The following is a 21698-nucleotide window of genomic DNA, read 5'->3' as shown; positions in this document are numbered from 1 at the left end:
TGCTGTGCTTGTGTGCTGGGTGCCCAGCCTCGACTGATCCAGGGCTTGGAACTGGAAACCACTGGGGTAGCCTGTTAGCTTGCTGGGTTATGAGGAGGGAGCTTGTTTTTTATCCAAGTAAAAAACAAAAATAACTCAGTTGTTGCTTCCTTTTCATGATTCTTCTTCTTTTTGTGCATTTAATGCGAAACACAGCAATTATTGACCACCTACCAATTTTGTGCTGTGGAAAAGACCAGCTCAAGACCACCTTTGGTTGGTTTAAAATGATCTTTATTGGTAAAGGAGATTGAAAAACTGGTCATCCAAGCGAGAACATAATGAAATAACTGGTTAACCAGCTCCTGAGCTGCTGTATGTATTCTGCCTCTGATTTTAAACATTCTTGATCATGCACGTCATGCTGTTCCATCAGCGTGGTCAAGCATGGTCTGGTTGATCATGCTCATACATCTACCAATCCAACAAACTTAAATGGTCAAGAGCTATGCAGCTGATCAACCAGTTTGACGAGTTTAAGCTGACTGATTTTTACATTTTTTAAATCAGGGTTCCTTATTAAATGTACGACTATTCCAACAGAATACTCAACAAACTTTCTCTTTTCTTTACATTTCTACTGCCTATATAAACTACAAGTGTTTTGCTTGGTGTATTTAGTTCAGTATGCCTACTAAAAGTATTCAAAACAAAAGGTCTACACAGAACATCATTGCTTACCCAGAAAACATGTTTGATACAGCCCAACTTAGAACTAGAAAGTTTTGTCAATGAGTTCCATGTTGGCCCCACATATAGATGTCAGTGAGGGGTCCCATCAGGGTGGGTTGTACACTGCACTGCTTGGGGCCTACATGGAACCCATGTATGAGTAAAGTGGGCTGTAATGATGGAGCTCAAATAACTTGAGGTCATTTGTGAAACATGCTGAAAACAGTTAAAAAAAAGTTAAAACATTTTACTTACTTCGCCTAAATTGTAAGTTTTATGAATTAATTGTTTAGCATAATAAATTTACTTTGAATTTTAAGGTTTTGCATTCAATCTTATTTTTGATTTCATTTAAGTAAAACATAGATTTCAAATCATCTTAGAAAATTTGATGGGAAAAAATGCAAGCTTAGAAAATATTAATATGTGATCTACATGTTTACCAAACGTAGGCTTGGGGGAATGACTACACACTGATGGTGAGTGTCAGAAACTAGATTGTGAGAACAAAAAGATTGTGTTGAAAGCTAATAGAAAAGAAGTGGTCAATAGCATCAGACTTAATTAACTTAGTTAAAAGTTGATTCAAAGTTGATTTAAGATCTTTTGTTTAAAAAAATAACACTACAATAAATACAACAGATGAGACAATTTAACAGACACGACCGTGCAGTACTGATACTGTATAATAAAATGTGCATAATGAGAATAAGGTGCAGAGATATGTATCATTCTATATTATACTGTAACATATACATATAATTAACTTATTACAGCAGATACTGATATAGAGTTTTTAGTTTTTTTAGTTTTTAGAAGAAGCAGCAAATAAATACATGCCTACCTGGAACTCACCTAAGCCCAGGTTGGCTCTTTGGCTGGGTGTTTTAAAATTCTTGCTCACAGCAGCACCAGCAGCCTGTTTTTTTGTTTTTCCGCCTGTATTTATTAAACCCCGCCCTCCTGCGTGCTGATTGGTTGGAATTTCATACACAGTTTATAAACCTTCCAGATTATTTGAGATTAGGAGTTGGTAGCCAATCCAAGCCCAGTTGTGGGAACACTCACATCCAGTCCCAACCGAAACGGGCGTGGTTTGGTATATGAGGGCGTGGCTTGTGTTCAATGGGCGGGGCTTGTCTGAAAGCAGGTGGGGTTGAGTCTCAGCCCTCCGCCTCCCTGTTGCTCCTCTAAACTTCTCTCCTCCCACGCGGCGCGCAGTGAACGCGGAGTTTACTCACACCGCTGATCTGATCTGACTGCGCCTCGGTTCCAGACTCTGTGTGAGTGTGTGTACAGGAGTGTGTGTAAGAGTGTGTGTATAAGAGTGTGTGGGGTTTTCCTGTTCCACTCACGACCCAGGAATGCCATGGCCACTCAGAATAACCAGGATTACTTCAGGTCGGTCAGCAGCGAGTCCACCACTTACATGATGGTACCGGCGAACAGCCGCAAAGACTCGCCCTCCAAACTCTGGATAGCTATGGTGGTGATCGTGGTGGTGGTCCTGCAGATAGCCTCCACCACTGGACTCTTCGTCTACCTAAACATGTCCCTGTCCAGGGTGAGTTCTGTCTTCTTATTGTACTGCTCTTTACTGCAGAAAAACAAGTTTGCCTCTTATGGACAGCATCATAAAAAAAATCAATATTTCTGATTTTCTTTTGGAACATTTTATATAAAAACTGTACGTTGACTTGGTTATTTTGCAAATAATTTAGAATTATTCTGACTGAATATTGGAAATGTCCAAACTGTGGAAATATTCCATAAACATTTGATTTAAACAATATTCAGGGTATGACAGGGTTAGGACATCACTGTGACCATGCTCTTTAAATTAATTTCTTATTCATATTAAGCACACAATCTGTATTTAAAATGTGTCTAAGTCTAAGTCCCAAAGTTAGTGCAAGTTAGTCCAAGTAAGTTTATCACTATTGTTAAGATGCTTCCAAGGATTGAAGGATCTGGTATAATCAGTGAGTGAGATGAGGCTCAATCATGTCCAGCCAAGTTGGTGATCGTGGTGGTGGTCCTGCAGATAGCCTCCACCACTGGACTATTGGTCTACCTAAACATGTCCCTGTCCATAGGGAGTTCTGTCTTGTCATTGTTAAAAGTGTCTGTACTGTTTTTTACCGCACAAAAACATGTTTACAACAATCCTTCCTTTAAACTTTCTTTTAGAACATTTTATATAAAAACGTTACTTTGGTATGGTTATATTGCACATAATTTAGAATTTATTTTAGAAGTTTATCACTATTGGTTAAAATGCTTTGAATGATTAAGTGTTTTAGCTGGTATAATCAGTGGATCATTCAGTAAGTGAGATCAGGCTTTATCATGTCCAGTCATGGTGGTGATTGAGGTGGAGGTCCTGCATATATCCTCCACCACTGGACTCGTTTTCTACTGTCCACTTCTTGCACAAAAACTAGTTTGCATCAATCCTTCCTTCAGTTTTCCCATTGACAGTGTCATAAAAAAAATTCTGTTTTTGTTAGAACATTTTATATAAAAACATTACTTTGACATGGTTGTATTGCAATTAATTTATTCTGAATTATTCTGAGTGAATATATGAAATGACCTAAAATAAACTTTTTACATTTACTTCTATTAAAAGTTTTTTCTCTCCTGTGGCTGTTTTGGAGATACTTGTTTTTCATTGGACAGCGACAAAATAATATTACGTTAAAATATATAAAATGTGAGTGACAAGGTAAGGACATCACTGTGACCGTGCTCTTTATTTATTTCTCATTTATATTAAGCACACAATCTAAATGTAAAGGGTGTTAAAGTCCCAAAGTTAGTCCAAGTTAGTTTATCACTATTGGTTGAGGAAGATGATTTCAAGGATTGTGCTCTTTAGCCGGTAAATTCAGTGGATCATTCATTGAGATTAGGCTCCATCATGCTCAGTCATGGGGGTGATCGTGGTGGTGGTCCTGCAGATAGCCTCCACCACTGGACTCTTCATCTACTTAAACATGTCCCTGTCTTCTCATTGTTAAAGTGGCTGTACTGCTGTTTACTGCACAAAACAAATTTGCATTATTCCTTCAACCTCAAATTCAGATTTTCCAAGTGTTCTTAATACCTAAAATTAAGCCACTAATTGCTTTAAACTATTTACCAGCAACATACCAGATCATTCACCTCAGCACACTCCCCAAGCTAAGAAAAACTAAACTGGCAATACTTGGCAATACTACTGAACAAAAACAACTCAGCATTGCTTGCATAAATCCCCTAAACTCAAATTTCAGGTTCTTCCTTAATAGAGGTAAGCAGTTCTAGTCTATTATATCTATATATCTAATATATCATGAGAAGTCAAATAGCCACTTGGGTGTTTTTAGCCTTGCCTGGTTCAACTATTGCTCTTCTTTATGATACATGCTTTAGAGTATATAAAAAAAAACATAAATAACAAATGAAACAAAATAATGTTTAGTTATTAAGGATCTACAGATGAATATAAATATAAATAGTAAAATGCATAAAGTTTATAATGAAATAAAACATAAATAAACAAATTCAACATACTGGCCAATTCTTGTTAATGGACTATTGTTGCCATGGGCAATATTGATTGACAATATACAATAATATAATAACATAGTAACTCATAATCATAATTATTGTGCCAGGCCTACAATTTGTTCTAAAAGAGTCAGAGAACCCCATTCACTGCTGTATAGAACATTTTATTAAAGTAAGGCATATATAGGCAATATATATTGTGATAAAAATGGCAAGAATAGGTACTTTTAATTGCATTTCATTCATTTAGCCTGTTTATGTTATGGAAAGAAATGTATTAAAATGAATAACAATGACAAAAAAATGACAAAAAGTTTTAAGCTTTCAACCTTCTGCCAAATGTTTGATTATGTTCAGTTTTGGTTTAAGCCAATAACATTTAATTTTGTTGTATTTCGAATTAAAATATTATTAATATTTTATCTGTGTCCAATTATGTTATATAAAGTAAATTATATATAAATAGACAATACGTTGTCTGAGAACTGTGCAATTTTACATTTGTATTAAGCAGCACAAAGCATGTGTTTGATTTAATTAGACTTTTTATGACATTGCGCACACACACCTAGCAGTGCCACTGCTGAAACTTTATACTCTCCAGCCCCGTATCTTAATGATGCCTCATAATTGCTTTCATTTCTCATGTGTGTCTCACATCTCAAAGCTATCTGACGTCAGATACCTGTAAATACTTTTTTTGATTTAGACTGATGTGGGTTTGTCTGCTGTCGAGAATAAAAGTTTGGTTTCAATTTTCTTCTGTTTTTATAGAAATGAATCAATACCAGCACCTGCTGTTTCTGTGAGACACTACATTATAGTAATGGGGCTTCTTCCTTTAGTGCCGGTTCAGGCTGAACAGATTTATGGGTATTCCTTTCAGTTGAGTTTCCTGCAAACCTGTTGCAGCCTATCTGACACAATTAGGTCACTCTAATAAGCAGCCTACGCAAATATGGGCTTTTAATGGCCTCTCTCCTGTGTGTATATCTCCAGTTAGAAAACAAAACGGTGGCTTATCTTCACTGTCGAAAAAAGAATGCATATCTACTTCCTTACTTCTTATTTTTCATGATAAACATACTTTTAGGAATTCGAAACGTTTAATGTTAGTTGTCTATTTACATTTTTTAAAATAAAATCATTTTGCCTTCTCCTTTAAATGAACTATTTTGAGATACGTGTTTTTTTTTTTTTTGGACAGCAGCTTCATGCTTCTGGTTTTGTGAGCTTCAGGCAGTTTCAACATTCAAATCCTTGAGGAACGTTGTAAATTTCTCCTTTGGAGAGATTCCAGCACATCTACGCTCTCATGTATCTATGTCACTGTTTGACACTCATGAAGGCTCAAACCCTTCTTTGACTTATTGGTCGTTTAAAAAGCTTTAAAAGCTTACCCAACCTGCAGTCAGACCTGTGCCAGTCGAGTGTGATCTACAGTGTTGTTTTTCTGCACTCTTAGCTTTTATGATGCTGTTTTTGCCTGTCTCAAGGGGACTTTTCCCATTTGTTAGGAGGTAGCCATAATTAGTTCTAAAATACACATTGTGGTTAGTGTTAGGAAGCCACTGAGGGTAGGCCAAGGACAGTTTGGGTTTAGGCCACTTCAGTGATGTGCAGTGTCTCATTATTCTCCTCATTGTTGTGGAGTGAGGTAATGTGATTTCGGACACCAGTGCGCATTATTACCTTAAATCACTCTCAGTGTGTCATTCAGTTAAGGACAGACTTCCAGTCTGGGTAGAGCTGTGTGCTGGTAAGAACCTGGTGATACAATATGTATCACAACACATGGGTCACAATTCAATACATTGCGATATATATTGCAATACTGTAATTAAGACAATTTTTTGGATTATTTATTTATATATATATTTTTTTTTTGTTACATTTTTTCCTTTCTAATTAAAAAAGAAGCTTACTTTTTATCCAATCAGAACAGTGGGATCTAAAGATGGAGTTCAGCAAAGGAATTAAACACAACTGCAATTAATCTGTGCATGTAAACTTTTCCCATTCCTATTGTGTTTTTTGTGATTTTTTTTGGCAGTGATTTTTATGTCAGAATCTTTTATTAGTGACAAAGTACACATAACTGAGGGGAGGAAATTAAATAATAATAAACAAAAAATATAAATAAATAATTAGGAAAAAGCATTGTTGAGCATTGTTATAAAAAGACAATGCAGAAAAGGAAAACATATATTAAACATTTAAAAACTTCAAACTTTCATGGTTACAATACATGTCTTGTTTCTAAACAGTCAAAGTGGATGACCAGAGGTCTTTTATTGTCTCTGAAAGACTTTCTTTCGAGCATTTCTACAAAATTACATTGAAAAATCATATTTTTTTTAATTAAAAATATATTGTAAAGCATAATATTTAAATACTTTCACATATCAATATTTGCTTACACTCTTAATTTCTATTGTTAAAAATATTTCCTATTGACAGTATTCTAAAAAAAATAATATTTATGATTTATTTAAACATTTTATATAATATATTATTGCTATTGGTTATATTGCAAATAATTTAAAATTATTTCGATTGAATATTGAAAATGTTTAAACTGTGGAAATATTTAATAAATAATTTATTTAAATAATATTAATTTAAAATTAATTAAATTTGAGTGACAAGGTTAGGCCATGACTAAGACCGTGCTCTTTATCTTTATTTCTTATTTATATTAAGCACAAAATCTGAATGTTAAGGGTGTCTCAAAGTTCCAAATATAATTGAAGTTAGTCCAAGTCAATTTATCACTATTGGTTGAGGAAGATGCTTTTAAGGATTGAGCTCTTTAGCCGGTATAATCAGCGTATCGTTCAGTGAGATCAGGCTCCATCATGCCCAGTAAACCATGTCTTTCTCTGAGTGAAAGGAAAACGAGGTCACCTCCTGGTCACACTGAGCAACTGTAAACAGTAGAGAGAGAGAGAGAGAGAGAGAGAGAGAGAGAATGGTGTAAGGGTATGGGCGCTGCTGATATTGCATTGGTGGGGTTGAGACTGACCTATTTCTGTCCAGCTACGGCTGTCAGAAGCAAAGGCGGTTGCCAGATTCTACTCAGCCTGTCTTTGTTTTAGGTCGTGGTATTAGATTGTGGGGCTGTGACTAAGCCCTATTCGAGTTGGAGCCAGGCACCCAGTCGAGTGGCTGCTTCTTCAGCGCTCCTCTTAGTTACTGGCTCTGTCTGTGTGCCCACGCAAGCCACTTCACGTCCTTCTCCCACCCAGATCGACTGCGAGGGTCCGCGAGGGGCTCTGAAGAGGCCTTCATCAACAATAACAAAATTTGCTGTAAAGTTATACCCTGCAAGCAAATGTTTTGCTTTCTCCCTCCAACTCCCTCATGTAAACCTCCTGTGACATTTTCCTCTGCCAAGATCCACAGAGTCTTACTCCCTCACCCACTTTTCTCCATTTCCATGTCTTTTCCTTTGTCCTTTTCTTTCTTTCTGTCTGTCTTTCCTTCATTTCTTTCTTTCCTTATTTCTTTCGGATGTTCTTTCTGATGTTTTTTCTTCTTTTTTTAGCCTCCAGATATCTGAAAGTCTGTGCTTTTTCTCTTACCCCTAACTTTTTTTCTGGGTTTTCTGCAGAACAGCCTTTATGCAACCAAATTTGGCAGCCTTTCCTTGTGGATTCATGTTGCGCCACGTTAGCTCGCCCCAAGGAGGGCATGGCTCTATTCCAATGGGACACAAACTATTTTACGGTTTAAACTTAAATGGGGCCCTGGCACACACAGATACACACATACACACACACACACACACACACACACACAAAGATATGGATGGATGAACGTGCTTAACTCAGATTGACTTAGAGCTAGGAGTGTGCGATATATATCGTCCACGATAATATCTTAATTGCTGTGTTAACGATATGCAAGCTGGCGATATCGAGTATGCTAATCACTGAGGAAAAAACATCAGTCAGAGCGCATTGACCCCACGAGTCTAGCTTTAGAATAGCTTGCTGCGCATGCGCATTGAGTGTGCCCATACATTGTACTAGCATAGGCTAAAGCTAGCACTAGTTTAGCTGGCTAAAACAACGCTGAAAACGAGCGAATACGCTGTCTCAGAGGAGCCCGCTGCCCAAGACAGCCACCTAAGGCACTCAAAACAAACTCCGCAAACTTTAACAGAGTCACTCAATAGAAAAGTGCCCTACGACAAAAAAGGCAGCAGATTGCAAGAGATAACGCAGTCACAAATTACACAATTCATATTGTTTACAGTAGGTTATTGGTTTACAAATGCAATAAAAAGTTATATATTTTTTGTAAATGTGCATTACATATTGTTTATAGTTTATCTATGTATGCTGCAGAAATCACCAAACAGCAAACACATTGATAAGTTTATTACGATTTAAATAGTCAGATTCTTCTATATTTTAGTTTTTTTGTTATTTGTGTCAGGTAAATAAATAGTTTACAATAATATAATGTGTAAATAATTATTTTAATATAATTTTAGTTAAAGCTAGTACAATGTAAGGCTTTTACAAACATTTATAAGTAATGCAAAATATCGTTTAACATCGGTATCGGCAAAATTATAGAAGATATCGGTATCTATTTTTTTCCCAATATCGCACACTCCTACTTAGAGCTATTCAACCTCTATTTATTGCCCCAGAGCAGACAGAGCATACATTAGAATTGACAAAAAGACACACAGAAACCTTTTGTTTCCTCATTTTTAGCGAATGCTGACAATGTTCTTTATTCTTTCACACTAGAAGTCAGATGGTCTTGAGGAAGTCTCGCAACAAAAGTTTTTTTGGTTTAATTACCTTTTATAAAACACAATAAAAAGTCTAAAGGAAAAGTTTTAAAGGATGAAACACTGACAGTTTATTTTGAGAGAATGTAAAAAAAAAAGTTATCAAAAGTAGATTCATCAATTCAAAAGAGGCAGAGAAGCCTGATAGGCTGTGCTTGAAGCCCTCGCATACACACAGCTGCTGCCTAATGAAGGTTCTTCAGGGCTAACGTAAATATCCCGCGCTCACGCACAGCGTAGCGGCCAGATGGGACGGCCTACCAGCAGTGTTGTCCTAAAGGCATGTAAACATCTCTTGTTCAGACCCACGTAATCAGGGATTGCAAGAGCAATACTGCCATGATAATGAGAGACGGCTGTAAAGCAGAGCTCCGGTTTACTCCACCAGTACCGCTAATAAAAAGATGCTATCTCTCCATTAAAGTCCATTAGCGATCATGCCACATCAGAACACAGCAGAGCAGGTTCTTCAGGCTCTTGCTTGTACTGGAAACGATACGTCAGGAAGAGGGTTTTTTTTAATCACCCGCATGTTGCCAACAGATCAGATGTGCTTTCTTGGTTTAATTTAATCAAAACTTCTGAAGGAAGGTTGGATGGGCTCCATTCTTCCAGACCCATCAAGCATCCCAGGTTTTAAACGGGTTCACTAATTAGTCCAAGCTGTCTGTGTCAGGTCTGATTTTTGTATTAATTAAAAACCAATCCCGCCTCTCCAGAGAGCTCGACTGCCTTAATAGGAATTTTCGGTGGTTTTGGCTCGGGGATATCGGCTCGATTCCACTGTCAAGCCCCGTAGTTAGTATGCTGCGAGCACTCTGTTTGGTGAGTCAGAGCCGAAGCCAAGCAGAACAGAAGAGGGGAGCAGGGCCGAGCGCTGTTAGAGTGACCGCAGCTCCTTTGAAAATGTCTCACAATGACTTCTCAATGGGGCCCGTCTCCACTGGTCATTTACCAAAGATTTACGAGCCAATGAGGATAGCCAAGACAAAGGAGATTATGTGTAAAAGGACAGTTTCCCGTAGCAACTTGGAGTAGGAGATTTCTGTCATTGGCATTCTCTGATCTGTGATTGGCTTTGCGTGTGTGTATTCAGGTGGCTGCAGTGCTTCTGGGTTATTGAAGTGCTGAGATTGCAAAGTTGATTTCTCTTGAGCTGAAAACATAACTCATACCGGGAAGTGAAACTATAACTCCTGCTGCACCTTATGCCTTATCACGCACTGCCTATTAAGCAGTGAATTCTGAGAAAGGTGTGTATCTCAAGGAAAATCTTGACGTTGAAAACCCCCGGGATTGTATTGTCGCTCTTTAAATAAATACTGTTGTTGAAAACTGTAAACGTAAGCTTATGAATGCACATAAAAAATCTGGAAACTTTAATGAATCATTTTACCAAATTTAGTTCTTACTTCCTTCTGTGATTCACTCTTTTTACCGAGCCTGGTGATGTATTAAAGGTTTTCTTTAGAAATGTAAACACAGTGGTGCTATTATTGAGTTCAGAAGGTAGAAGGGATAGAAGGAACTATGGATTAAATCTCATAACTAACCCTCACTCTCTCTTACGCATCCCTCCTGCAGTACTGCTGCATTGTGGTAGCATTTATTTTCTTTATTAAAGCTTCTGAGTCCAAGCTTCAGTGTGTTTGATGCTAACGCTGTGCCTGAAACCTTTACTTAGCAGATTAAGAGATTCACTTTAAAATGTATCCAAACTATAATGAGATATTTTAATACATTTTAATAACTTTAAATAAGTTTACAAAAACAAGGAACAAGGAAGTATGAGCAGCTTACCTTTATTTAGAGAATGTTGTTGAGGTTTCATCTGATGAATGTTTTAATAGACTTAAAATCACTTATTAAAATCACTGTTGATACCTACAGTTATCATCAAGTTTTTTTGTTCTTGTTTTTTGTTTTATCTTTGCTTTAAGTTGGAAAGCTTATCTCCTTAAGCTTAACTGCTTGGGAGAGCTTCCACCTTGTAGGATCAGTAATTGACAAACATAAAGAAAGAACGTTTTTTTTTTCCTCCTCTCAGGGTTCTCTAAGGCCTGCCCAGACAACCTGCTCCCCCTGGGGCTTTGTTTCTCAATACTGAAGCTAAGCGGCAGTGCAAAACTGTCCCGCATAAATAACTCAGCGCACTGATGAACCTTACACTGCTTTCCTTCCTTTGACACCATCAGGGAATCAGGAAAAACAAACAGTGGTGTTGGAGGGGGCGCGTATGGACAGGAGGAGAAGACGGTCTGACTGAGAGAAACTAAGAGGAAGCAACAGGAGAGGAAGATTGAGAGAGAGAGAAAACGAGTGAGAGAGAAAGAAATGGAGCCAGCCAGAGGGGGAGAGCTCTTGGCATGGATTTGAGTTACACGCCTGGTTTCTCTTTTTAATCCTTCCTCCAAAAAAGCAGCGAATGTTGAGTGAAGCAGAAAGTTCAGCAGCAGCGGCAGCAGCTCCACTCCACTCTTCCCCTGGCTCCAGAAAGCAGGGGTAACACTAGAGCATTGTTCCCCATTTCCTGCTACCCTCTCTGGGATCAGAAACCCTCTCTCACCCTTTCTGGACCCCACACTTACATCCCTACCACCAGCGAGTTAATGCCGCACTTTGTGTCGATTTTACGTTACCCCGCTGTATGTTTTATTGCTAAGCCGTGTTACACATTACCCTCGGTTGAGGGGCCTTCCGCAGGGCGTCTGTGGAGGCTCATGCCTAGATGTTTAGTGGAGCTACATTTTACATGCTCGAGTGTTGATGTTATGGCTTGTTTGAGCGTAGTAGCATTGCATCAGGCTTTGCTTCAATCACATGCACATGCAAGCAGTTTCTGGCATGCTGTAGCTAACCCAAACCACACCTTGGACCGTGCTGTCAAATGCAAGAACATGTATAAGAACATGTAGAATATAAACCTTTCCTTCACAAGGACAATACAGTCCAACACAGTCCAACACAACAAGAACTATTTAGTCCTTTAACTACAGTAAAACACAAACACACATCCTAACCTATCTCATTAGCAAAATCTGGACCCCTTGCTTGGAAGCCGCTGTGCTTGCTTGAAGCTCGTTGTGTTTTGCACAGCCCAGTCCGACTTCATGATCTCACAGTGCCTCAGTGCCAGCTTGAATCATCCAAATCATCTCTTAAACCACAATACAAGTAACTGCAAAATTGGTCTCAGGTCGGAATTAAATGGGCGCCTAATTTCCTGTAACTGTGGCTTGCACAATGCAGGGCTCCAGTGCTTTTATCAAGGGTCAGCCAGCCCTTGCCAAGTACAAACCACCATGACAGAAAAAGTCTGAACTCTAAAGCTAATAAAACTGGCCCTGGATCAGTCTGGCCTGCTTCGTGTTCTCGCGCCCCGCATGTCGTAGGGGAAAAGCCCCTCATTAGCTGGCGAATTCGCGCTGCACACGTTAACATCATGTAGCGGGGGGGAACGGCCCACACCCCGCATGCGCTTTCTGTCACGCTCCGAAGGCGACTGTTAAAGAATCATTAAGAGCAAACACCAACCGTGACGCTAAGCAATTTCTGACTCAGGCTTCAAATTGCATGCAGAGCTCCTTAACGCAAGACCATAGATCGTTTGCAAAGATTAAGGATTAGTGAATGTCGGTCTGAGTGGGAAAGTGGATAGAAAGAGGGAAAGAAAAGGGGAAAGGAGGAGAGGAGGCCTTGCCTCTGAGCAAGGTCACTTAAACCTGCCCCAAGAGAATGTACTTCTCCAGCTGGCTCAGAAATCTCTCTGCTCAACATGTCCTGGCAGGATTTGCTACAGCAAAGGCCCACAGCAAATGCCCTGACCCAGTCCCCAATGAAAGGGTCAAGGATGACCTGTGTCCTGGTTTTGACATATAGCCTGAAACGGAATGTTTCCTCATTAACCGTCCCTCCTGCGTTGTTCCCAATTGTTATGAGGGATTTCCCAAGTTACTTTCTCTTACATGCTTTCCCCATTGTATCTGAGGATAACCCAGTTTTGACTGAATGAAGAAACTTGCACAGCAACTCCCTCAGTTCCGCCGGTTAGGATTCATTTCTTAGGAATTTCAGCAAATAACTGGGACTGATGAGTGATTTGCCTTTGCAGGACCTCTGTTACTCTACCTCAGCCCTTAGTAGAGTCTGGTAGAGTATGCATGCTCTATGTATAGAGAGGATACTGAAAGGTAAACCATGTGTCAAACTGTAACTGGCCCAGTGAGCATCATACTATACTATATTCCTGCCTGCATGGTGTAATTATAGAGCTACATAGAACTGCCCACCAACACTCATAACTATCGAAAGCCACTTGCACAGGCTACACTACAGACTCTGCATTAACTCAGTGCAGAATTATAAATTGGCCTTAACATTTTTGCAGGTAGAGAGTTAAGGCTGATTTATGCTCGACCGTTAATTATGAATACAAATAAAAACAGATGCAGAACCTTCTATATGTGCTCTGCGTTCATTTTACCCATAATTATAAAAGTTCCCTGACTGGAATGGTGCACTACCACTGGAAATAATGGGGGCAGTGTAGCCAGTAGTTCAAGAGAAACCCAACCACAGCCAAACTCTGGCAGAAAAGAAACTTATAGCACAACATTTTTACACCAGTCACCAATCACCAAGCCATTTATATCACTGCCTATTTTGTCTTTTTGTTGTAAGTATTACATTATCTCTTTTGCTACTGTTGCCATATTTGTTGTTGTTAAAAAAATCTTGACTCTAATCTGCCTTCTACTGGATGTACTGCTTCTTTGGCTGTAACATTCTTGCTAATGTAATGGACCCATAAAGAAGCATGTGCATTTTACGGCAAGCTGAGCCTTTAATGGAGGAAATGAATGTTACCACAGTACCAATTGCAGCTCAAATAGCAAAAAAGAAAATCTACTTAAATAGGGTGTGGAAACATAGAAACGGAGAGAGAGAAGAATAAGTTAGTTATGAGATTTAATCCATATTTTAACATAAAACATAATCTACCTTATAAACTCAAACTTGCACTCTGGACTTCATGTTGCTGCTACCTGTCTAATTATTTTTTTATTTTTTGGGTATTTATATTTATCTATTTTGTATATTCTATTTTTATTGTATTCTTTATTTTGTTATCTTATTTTATCTATATATCTATTTTAAAAACACGTCTGAGGTGTAAACTGAATCATGAGATCACAATTTCGTTCCACCTCATGTACCACATGTGATGCGAATGACAATAAAATCTTCTTAAATACTTGAATCCAATAGTGATACTGTCTTTATGTTGGTTAATAGAACCATTAATACACCACCATGCTTTGTAAAAAGAGAGTGAATCACAGGAGGAAGCCACAGAAGGCCAAAATTGGTAAAATGATAAAATTATACATTTGCAGTATAATTAAAATGAAGCATTAACATTTCCAGATGAATCATGTGCAATAATGTGTTAATAATGACAGCACTAGGCAACATATTATGAGCATATCATGGCCCTGACAGAATACTAAACGCTGAAGTTTCATTAAAAAGAGATTAAGATGGGGCTCCCAAGTGACGTAGCTGTCTAAGGTTTCACTCCACTGGACTCCAAGAGTCTAAGAGTCCAGCACTTTCATTCGATTTGGTTTGGGTTGAGGCTCAAACAGACATGTTGAAAATCTAATGCATAAAACAAGTGCATGGCTAAAGCATCAGGTGGATTGTTAGCTCCAGTACGTTTGGGCTGATCCAGGATGATCCTACCGGACTTTAACAACTGCATTAAAAACCACAAATCCTAATCTTGCTCATTATGGGAAAACCACGAAGCTGAGCTCTCAAAGCTTGGATATTGTTGTTCTCTGCATGGTCCAGACAGTTCCGTTATGATTTCATGAAGTTTTTATCATGCAAACTGTATCCACCTAACAAGTAACCATGAAACCAGTCTCAGATGGGACTTTCATGAGCGCCTGATTTCCTGTAACTGTGCTTTACACAATGCAGGGCTCCAGCGCTTTTATCAGGGGTCAGCCACCCCTCCCAAATACAAGCCACCACGACAGAAATCATTAAACTGACCTTGGATCAGCGTGGCCTGCTTTATGTGGATGTGCCTCACGGATCGGAGGGGGAAATTCCCTAATTAGAGATTCCTGACTGGCTAGAAAACATGATATTCAGTTTCTTATTTTTGATACTATTTTTCAAATATTTCTGAACACCCCTTTTAGGTGCACCCTTTGCTGGCACAGATGTGGAAATGCACACTACACATAGCTGGTCTAGTTAATTTAATAAAAGTATTGCCAATAGAAGAATAGAGAATTCTCTAGAGCAGATAAACATGAACCAATTGGTGCTATGCCTTATATCAAGCATGGGCTAGGGGGGTATAAAGCCCCCCAGCATTGGAACTGTGTTCTCTGGAGTGAGGTTGCTCCATCCAATTCTTTTGAGATGAACTAGGGATTAACATTATGACCTAACTGCTGTAATACTATAGTTTAATCTTCAATCTGTAAGCCTTTCCAGGGCAGTAAAAACAGTTACTCAAACAAAAACATGATAAACTCTTTTTTAATATCCTCATTTTTCAGAAGAACCAATAAATTATCAGGTGTCACAATGTTTGGCCATGTACTGTATGTTGCTTTAATAATATTACCCCCACAAAGCAGTCAAAGCAAACTCATTTAATATTTACTGTGATTGGTCTGTTTGCAGGTGAATGAACAGGGTGTAACAGAGGAACTGCGATGTCTGGGACTGCTCAATGCCCTGGACAAAAATAGGGACATCCCAGAGGACCTGGCTCAGCTGTTTGGAGAACCCTGCATTAAATTGGCTGAAGGCATCAAGTCCTACATCTCCAAGGTGAGTCTAAGGCTTTCTTCTCACAGCAGGTTAATCTGGCACAAATCTGATTTAACCAACATCGGACATTAAAGGAGAATTCTGGTGTAAAATGGACTTTTGGTGTAGTAAAACATGATAAAAAGTACTAACCTTTGTTGCATAGCTCACCTCCGCTTTTCTACAGCTTTCTGAGATACAGTAATTTTGTGCTTTTTGCCCAGCACTTGCTTTTATGCTCAAAGTAGCTTCACACCTCCTTGGTAGAATTCAGAGAGTCCTGACATTTATATTGAGGCATTAATAACTTTAAAAGTGCACAAGAAGCTTATTCAAAACCACTGTTAACATCCCATAACACTTCTTTGTAGCTCCGAGTGCCGCCATCACTGTACTGATAATGACAGACATATATACATAGACTTTGCAAGCCTGCCTCCTAGTGTTTTACTACACCCAAAGTCAATTATACACTGGAGTTCTCCTTAAATCTGAAAAGTTTGAGCTGTTGAGCTGAGGCACATGCTCTAAAAAGCAATGCTTCACATGAAGTTTCTGTTTCATCTGCTTCAGCATCACAGGACAGCTTCGTTTGAGCTTGCTATAAAAAAGGACACATTATTTAATCACACCCACTTCTTTGTCTTCTTTATAAAAAAAATAAAAAAAAAAATATATATATATATATATATATATATATACATGTTTATAGGATTTGTATTTTTCTTTGGTGCAGCCTCATCCTTTGGCCACATTTAGCCGTTTGGTTAGAAACACAGCAGTTGCTTTATAAGCTTTTAAACAAACTATTTAAGCTGATTTGAGCATGCCTGTGTGTTTAGGAGGCCTGTTACTTCACTTTTACACCACTGAAAACCCTCACTCACTGCTGTCATTCATTTTCCATTCTCCTCCCAGCTTCTCCTCCGGCACAAATCAGACACATCTGTGTCACATATTATGAAAAACATCAGTTTTGCTGTGTGAATGTAGCATAAGTTATGAAGACCACTTGAGTTTTATTATGAACCAACTGAAGTCCACACATGTCTACCCTAGAAAGAGTAGTGAAGTGGCTTTTCTACTGAATCCAATGACCTGAATCATAGAGTTTTTGAACACTGATTGCTACGCTCTCTGAAAAGAAAAGTCAGCAGAACGTTTCTAGTAAAGGTTCCTACTGCATGAGACAGCTTGTTGTTAGCAGTCATGTGTCCAGGCTTGTCATACAGATCTCTGAGTGCTGGAAAAGTGGCTGGGTGACTCACAAGGTGCTTTAAGGCATATCATGCCTGTGTCTGCGCTGCTCAGCACTACACTGAGTGAATCACCAGCTTGTCCCACATGGGAACCACTCGACTCCTCGCCATAAGCCAATAGTTTAAGGAAACTGCTCGGACTTCCCCTGCCACGTCAGGTTAAGCATATGTTTTCAGCTGCTCACTTCATATGAATCAACTCTTTTCTGGGTGCAGAAGCTCTCTGTTTGGGTTATGGTTTTTCTAATCTGACTGGAGTGAATCAAATGGCTTCTCTGAAAAGCTCAGGCCTACAGTTATGTGTGTAAACAGAATATTCTGTGTGTTTTGTGCCCTTAGAAAAGACTTTCTCCTGTTGCATCACACATCACGAGGTGGCAGAGTCTGAGCAGTGAGCTAGTTGTGAGCAATACACTGTGTGTTGATGTGTTTGTGTGTAATTGACATTTTCCATGTTAGTTATCATAGAGACACACTCTGCCTTTAGAGAAAGTTTTTTGCAGTTATTTTTTAACACGCAATACTGCACAAACATCATTCGAAACTGGAAATGCCATTTTTAGTTGATTTCAAGCTTACCCAATGCTGTTTCAATAAATATTTAAAGATGTAAAGACTCCTAGCACCTGTACAAAACATAACAGACCACCGTAACAGTCCCCTTTAGTTAAACAGCACTTAAAGCTTTCATCTTCGAGAGATAGCAAAAAAAAAAAATAATCAAGCTCCACTCTCACTTCAAAAACAGGTAAGGCAAGGTGAGGCAAGTTTGTTTTTACAGCACAGTTCAAATACAGTGGCAATTCAAAGAGCTTTACATGAGAACAGAAAAATACAAAAGACATAAAGAGAAATACAAGCTTTCCTACATCCCTGAGGTCTGTCACCTCACCAAGTTACAAAAACAAATCCTGCACTAAAACATGTTTAACTACAAACCCTGCTAACAACATTTCCCTAAATGTTTTCTTGCTGACTCAACTCAAAACCTATTGTCACTCAGACTTTTGTGTCACTCAGACTTTTGGCTCAATCTACATCATAAAAACTGTAATTAAAACTCTGCTGTATTTTTACAGTATAGGACAGCAGTCATAACAGATCATAAAATCTTTTACTTCAAAGTAAGACCAGCATCTAAGCTGTTAATCACCCATGTGAGCACTCTTCCCTCCTCATCGTTTTACTCAAAATCATGTGTCTGAAAGGATGTGGAGCTGATCAAGGAGCTCTTACTAAGGAAAGTCCAGACCTCAACATTACTGAACATGTTAAGGTGAATGTAGATGGTGGGAAACATAAAACGCTATTTTAATAATTCTTACACTGAACTTTAAATTAGAACACAGGTGGAAAATCTTTTTGAAAACGTATGCAGAATGTACGATAGAATGATAAGGTTGAATGTACGATTTTTAAAGAGAACAATACATTGCAATTTTTAGACACATAAAAAAAGCATAATATATAAAATAACATATCTGGGAGGGAGGTGCCAAGAAAGTGTTAAAAATATTTATATTAGATCAAAGACTAAAACTTATGTTGAGCAGTATTGTTTGTAGTTATCATTCAACACATGATTTGGTGAATCAGTGATTCTGGTGATGAACGTAATAACTTTTACAATATTTGCAAGGAGAAAAAGTCTAAAGATTTCTATTAACTCTATTAAATATCTGTATATTATTTTAAATACACTACATTATTTCAAACTAGGGGTAATCAAAAAATAATTGTAACTAACATTCAGAACCTGAATTAATGAAATAAAGAAAAAGGTTACTAAATTAGAAAGTTAATGTATTTGTATGTATTTAATTTGATTTGATGAACACTTTCTTAACTCTGTGTTCAGGTTTTGTCCCATTAAAAACTACTAAAATAAAATAAAATACTATAGTTACCAGTTATACCATTCAGTCTGTACATGAAAGCAACACAGAGGAGATCGAGCTGCTTATACCACAGAAAAATACAGTGCCCTTCAACCATTAAAGTAATCGTTCATTAGTTAACTTGAGGTCATATCGCTCAGCACTGTTGCATTAAGCTGTTTTTTTTTTACGGCATTGTTATTACACTCATGCACACGCTGTTTCAGATACACGCCTTAACAAGTACTGAACACAAGACCAGAACTGTTTTCAGTCAATTTGTGTGGCACCCTGCTGCTTCCTCCATCCCAACAGCTCAATTTCAGCATACTTGCAGCCCCCTCCCGATCCCGCTGATATACACACCCGGCCGCACAGAGCGTCAAATCTTTCACTACTAATTGAGTGAGGCTGCAAACAATTTATTGGGACTGGGAGTCAGAGGCATTCGGCCGTTAATTCAAAACACATGTGCCACTTCTGAGAGACATGGATGCAATTATGGTCCCTTAAGGAATGCCCGGATCGAGTTAGGGGTCAGTCACTGGAAAAAAAACAACAAAAAAAAAACATGAGGACACAGCTCTGTCGTTGTCCCAGCATGGAAAACTACCCGAGAGAGAGAGAGAGAGAGAGAGAGAGAGAGAGAGAGAGAGAGAAATAGAGAGAGAGAAATAGTGAGGGAGAGAAAGAAAGAGAAATAGTAAGGGAGAGAAAGAAGAGAAATAGTGAGGGTGAGAAAGAAAGAGAAATAGTGAGGGTGAGAAAGAAAGAGAAATAGTGAGGGAGAGAAAGAACGAGAAATAGTAAGGGAGAGAAAGAAAGAGAAATAGTGAGGGAGAGAAAGAACGAGAAATAGTGAGGGAGAGAAAGAAAGAGAAATAGTGAGGGAGAGAAAGAAAGAGAAATCGTGAGGGTGAAAAAGAAAGAGAAATAGTGAGGGGGAGAAAGAAAGAGAAATTGTGAGAAAGAGAAAGAAAGAAAAAGAAAAAGTGAGAGAAAGAGATGGTCTGGATTATATAGGCCTAAACGCACAGTGCATAGTGGAGATTATAGAAACATACACATGAGTGTGTGTGTGTGTGTGTGTGTGTGAGAGATACTGTACAGAGCAGAGAGAGAAACAGGTCCAACCAGCACAGAGAGAAAGAGATAGAGAGGATAGTACATTGTACACAAAACAGGAAAACAAATGAGAACAAAAGAAAAGGCCTGGTATTATAGAGATACAATGAGAAGAGAAAGAGAAAGAAGCTGCAGAGAGAGAGAGAGAGAGAGAGAGAGAGTTGAAAATAGTGTGATGGAGAGAGTTACAAAGATATAAGAGAAAGAACTAGAGAACAAGAAAGAGATACAAAAAGAGGTTACAGAGAAACAAACGTGAAAACAGTGTGATAAGAAAAGATATGATAAGAACAACAGAGGAAGGAGAAAGATGGAGAGATTAAAACAAGGGAAGAGTGAGAAAGGTGAGTGGGAGAGAAAAAGGGAGAAAGGTGGAAACATGTAATTGCGAAAGAACAAGAGAGAGAAACAGAGTGAATGATGGGGTGAATTTAAGATTTTAGAATGATACAAAGAGAGGGAGAGAAAAAGTGAGAGAAAAAGAATGAGGGGTGAAAACAATGTGATTGAGAAAGTTACACAGAGAAGAGAAGAAATGCAACAGAGGAAGATGGAGGGAGATAGGTGGAAACTGAAAGAGACAGAAAAAGAGAGAGAGAGAGAGAGAGGTTGAAACAACACGAGAGATAGATAGATGGAGAGAGAGAGAGAGAAGTGGAAACAACTAAGGAACTAGAGAGAGAGAGGTTAAAACTACTAGAGAGAGAGAGAGAGAGAGAGAGAGAGAGAGAGAGAGAGAGAGAGAGAGGTCGAAACAACTAGAAAGAGAAAGGGAGAGAGAGAGAGCAATTGAGGGACAGACATAGAAGAGAGAATGAACAAAAGAAAAAGGGAAAGAAAGTGAGAGAAAGCAAATACAGAGAAAAGGTGACAGAGAGGGAGAGAAAGATAGGAAGAGAGAGAGAGAGAGAGAGAGAGAGAGAGAGAGAAAGAGAGAAGTGGAAACATCTAGAGAGAGAAAGAGAAAGGGAGAGAGAGCAAGTGAGGGACAGACACAGAAGAGAGACTGAACAAAAGAAAAAGGGAAAGAAAGTGAGAGAAAGCAAGTGAGAGACCGAAATACAGAGAAAAGGCGACAGAGAGGGAGAGAACGATAGAAAGAGAGAGAGAAAGAGAAAGAGAGAGAGAGCTTGATTAAGTGTAGGCATTCAGAATGCTGGGAATGCCAGCACACCTGGTAGTTATTAAGGAAGAATGGGGAAAAAACTGAAAGAACTCGATGTCTCTCTCTTGTACATATTACTAACTATAGCAGCCTGCAGATTGTACACAGTCCTGGGGGCAGCAGGGAGGTGTTGTTTTAATCTCCCTAGGACTCAGCATGCACACACACATATGCACACACACACACGCATATGTGTACAGTGGAGTGAGGCATTGTTACTCTCTTGCTTACCATGGCCTTCATTGGGCTTTGATGTCAGGCCAAGACAGAGAGAGATCAGATTTGGTGGGTCAGAGTCATATCCAGCGAGAGTTCAGCTCACAGTTTATTCGTTTAGCAGACGCCTCTGTCTGTGGAGA

General features: G+C 38.7%; 1 protein-coding gene across 2 annotated transcripts in view; it reads left to right on the top strand.

Annotated features, from left to right (window-relative positions):
* Nucleotides 1-1908: 1908 nt before the first annotated feature.
* tnfsf10l (TNF superfamily member 10, like) overlaps nt 1909-21698 on the top strand; it is a 48454-nt gene continuing 28664 nt past the window's right edge. For both annotated transcript variants that reach the window (XM_007250186.4, XM_007250185.4), the window contains exons 1-2: nt 1909-2275; nt 15785-15934. In XM_007250186.4, coding sequence (XP_007250248.1) covers nt 2081-2275; nt 15785-15934 — 345 coding nt within the window. In that variant the 5' untranslated portion in view covers nt 1909-2080. The remainder of the gene's footprint in view (nt 2276-15784; nt 15935-21698) is intronic.

This window comes from Astyanax mexicanus, chromosome 8 (assembly GCF_023375975.1).
Source record: "Astyanax mexicanus isolate ESR-SI-001 chromosome 8, AstMex3_surface, whole genome shotgun sequence".
Lineage (NCBI taxonomy): Eukaryota > Metazoa > Chordata > Actinopteri > Characiformes > Acestrorhamphidae > Astyanax > Astyanax mexicanus.
The sequence above is the reverse complement of the archived record's forward strand: the minus strand, read 5'-3'. Positions and strand labels throughout refer to the sequence as shown.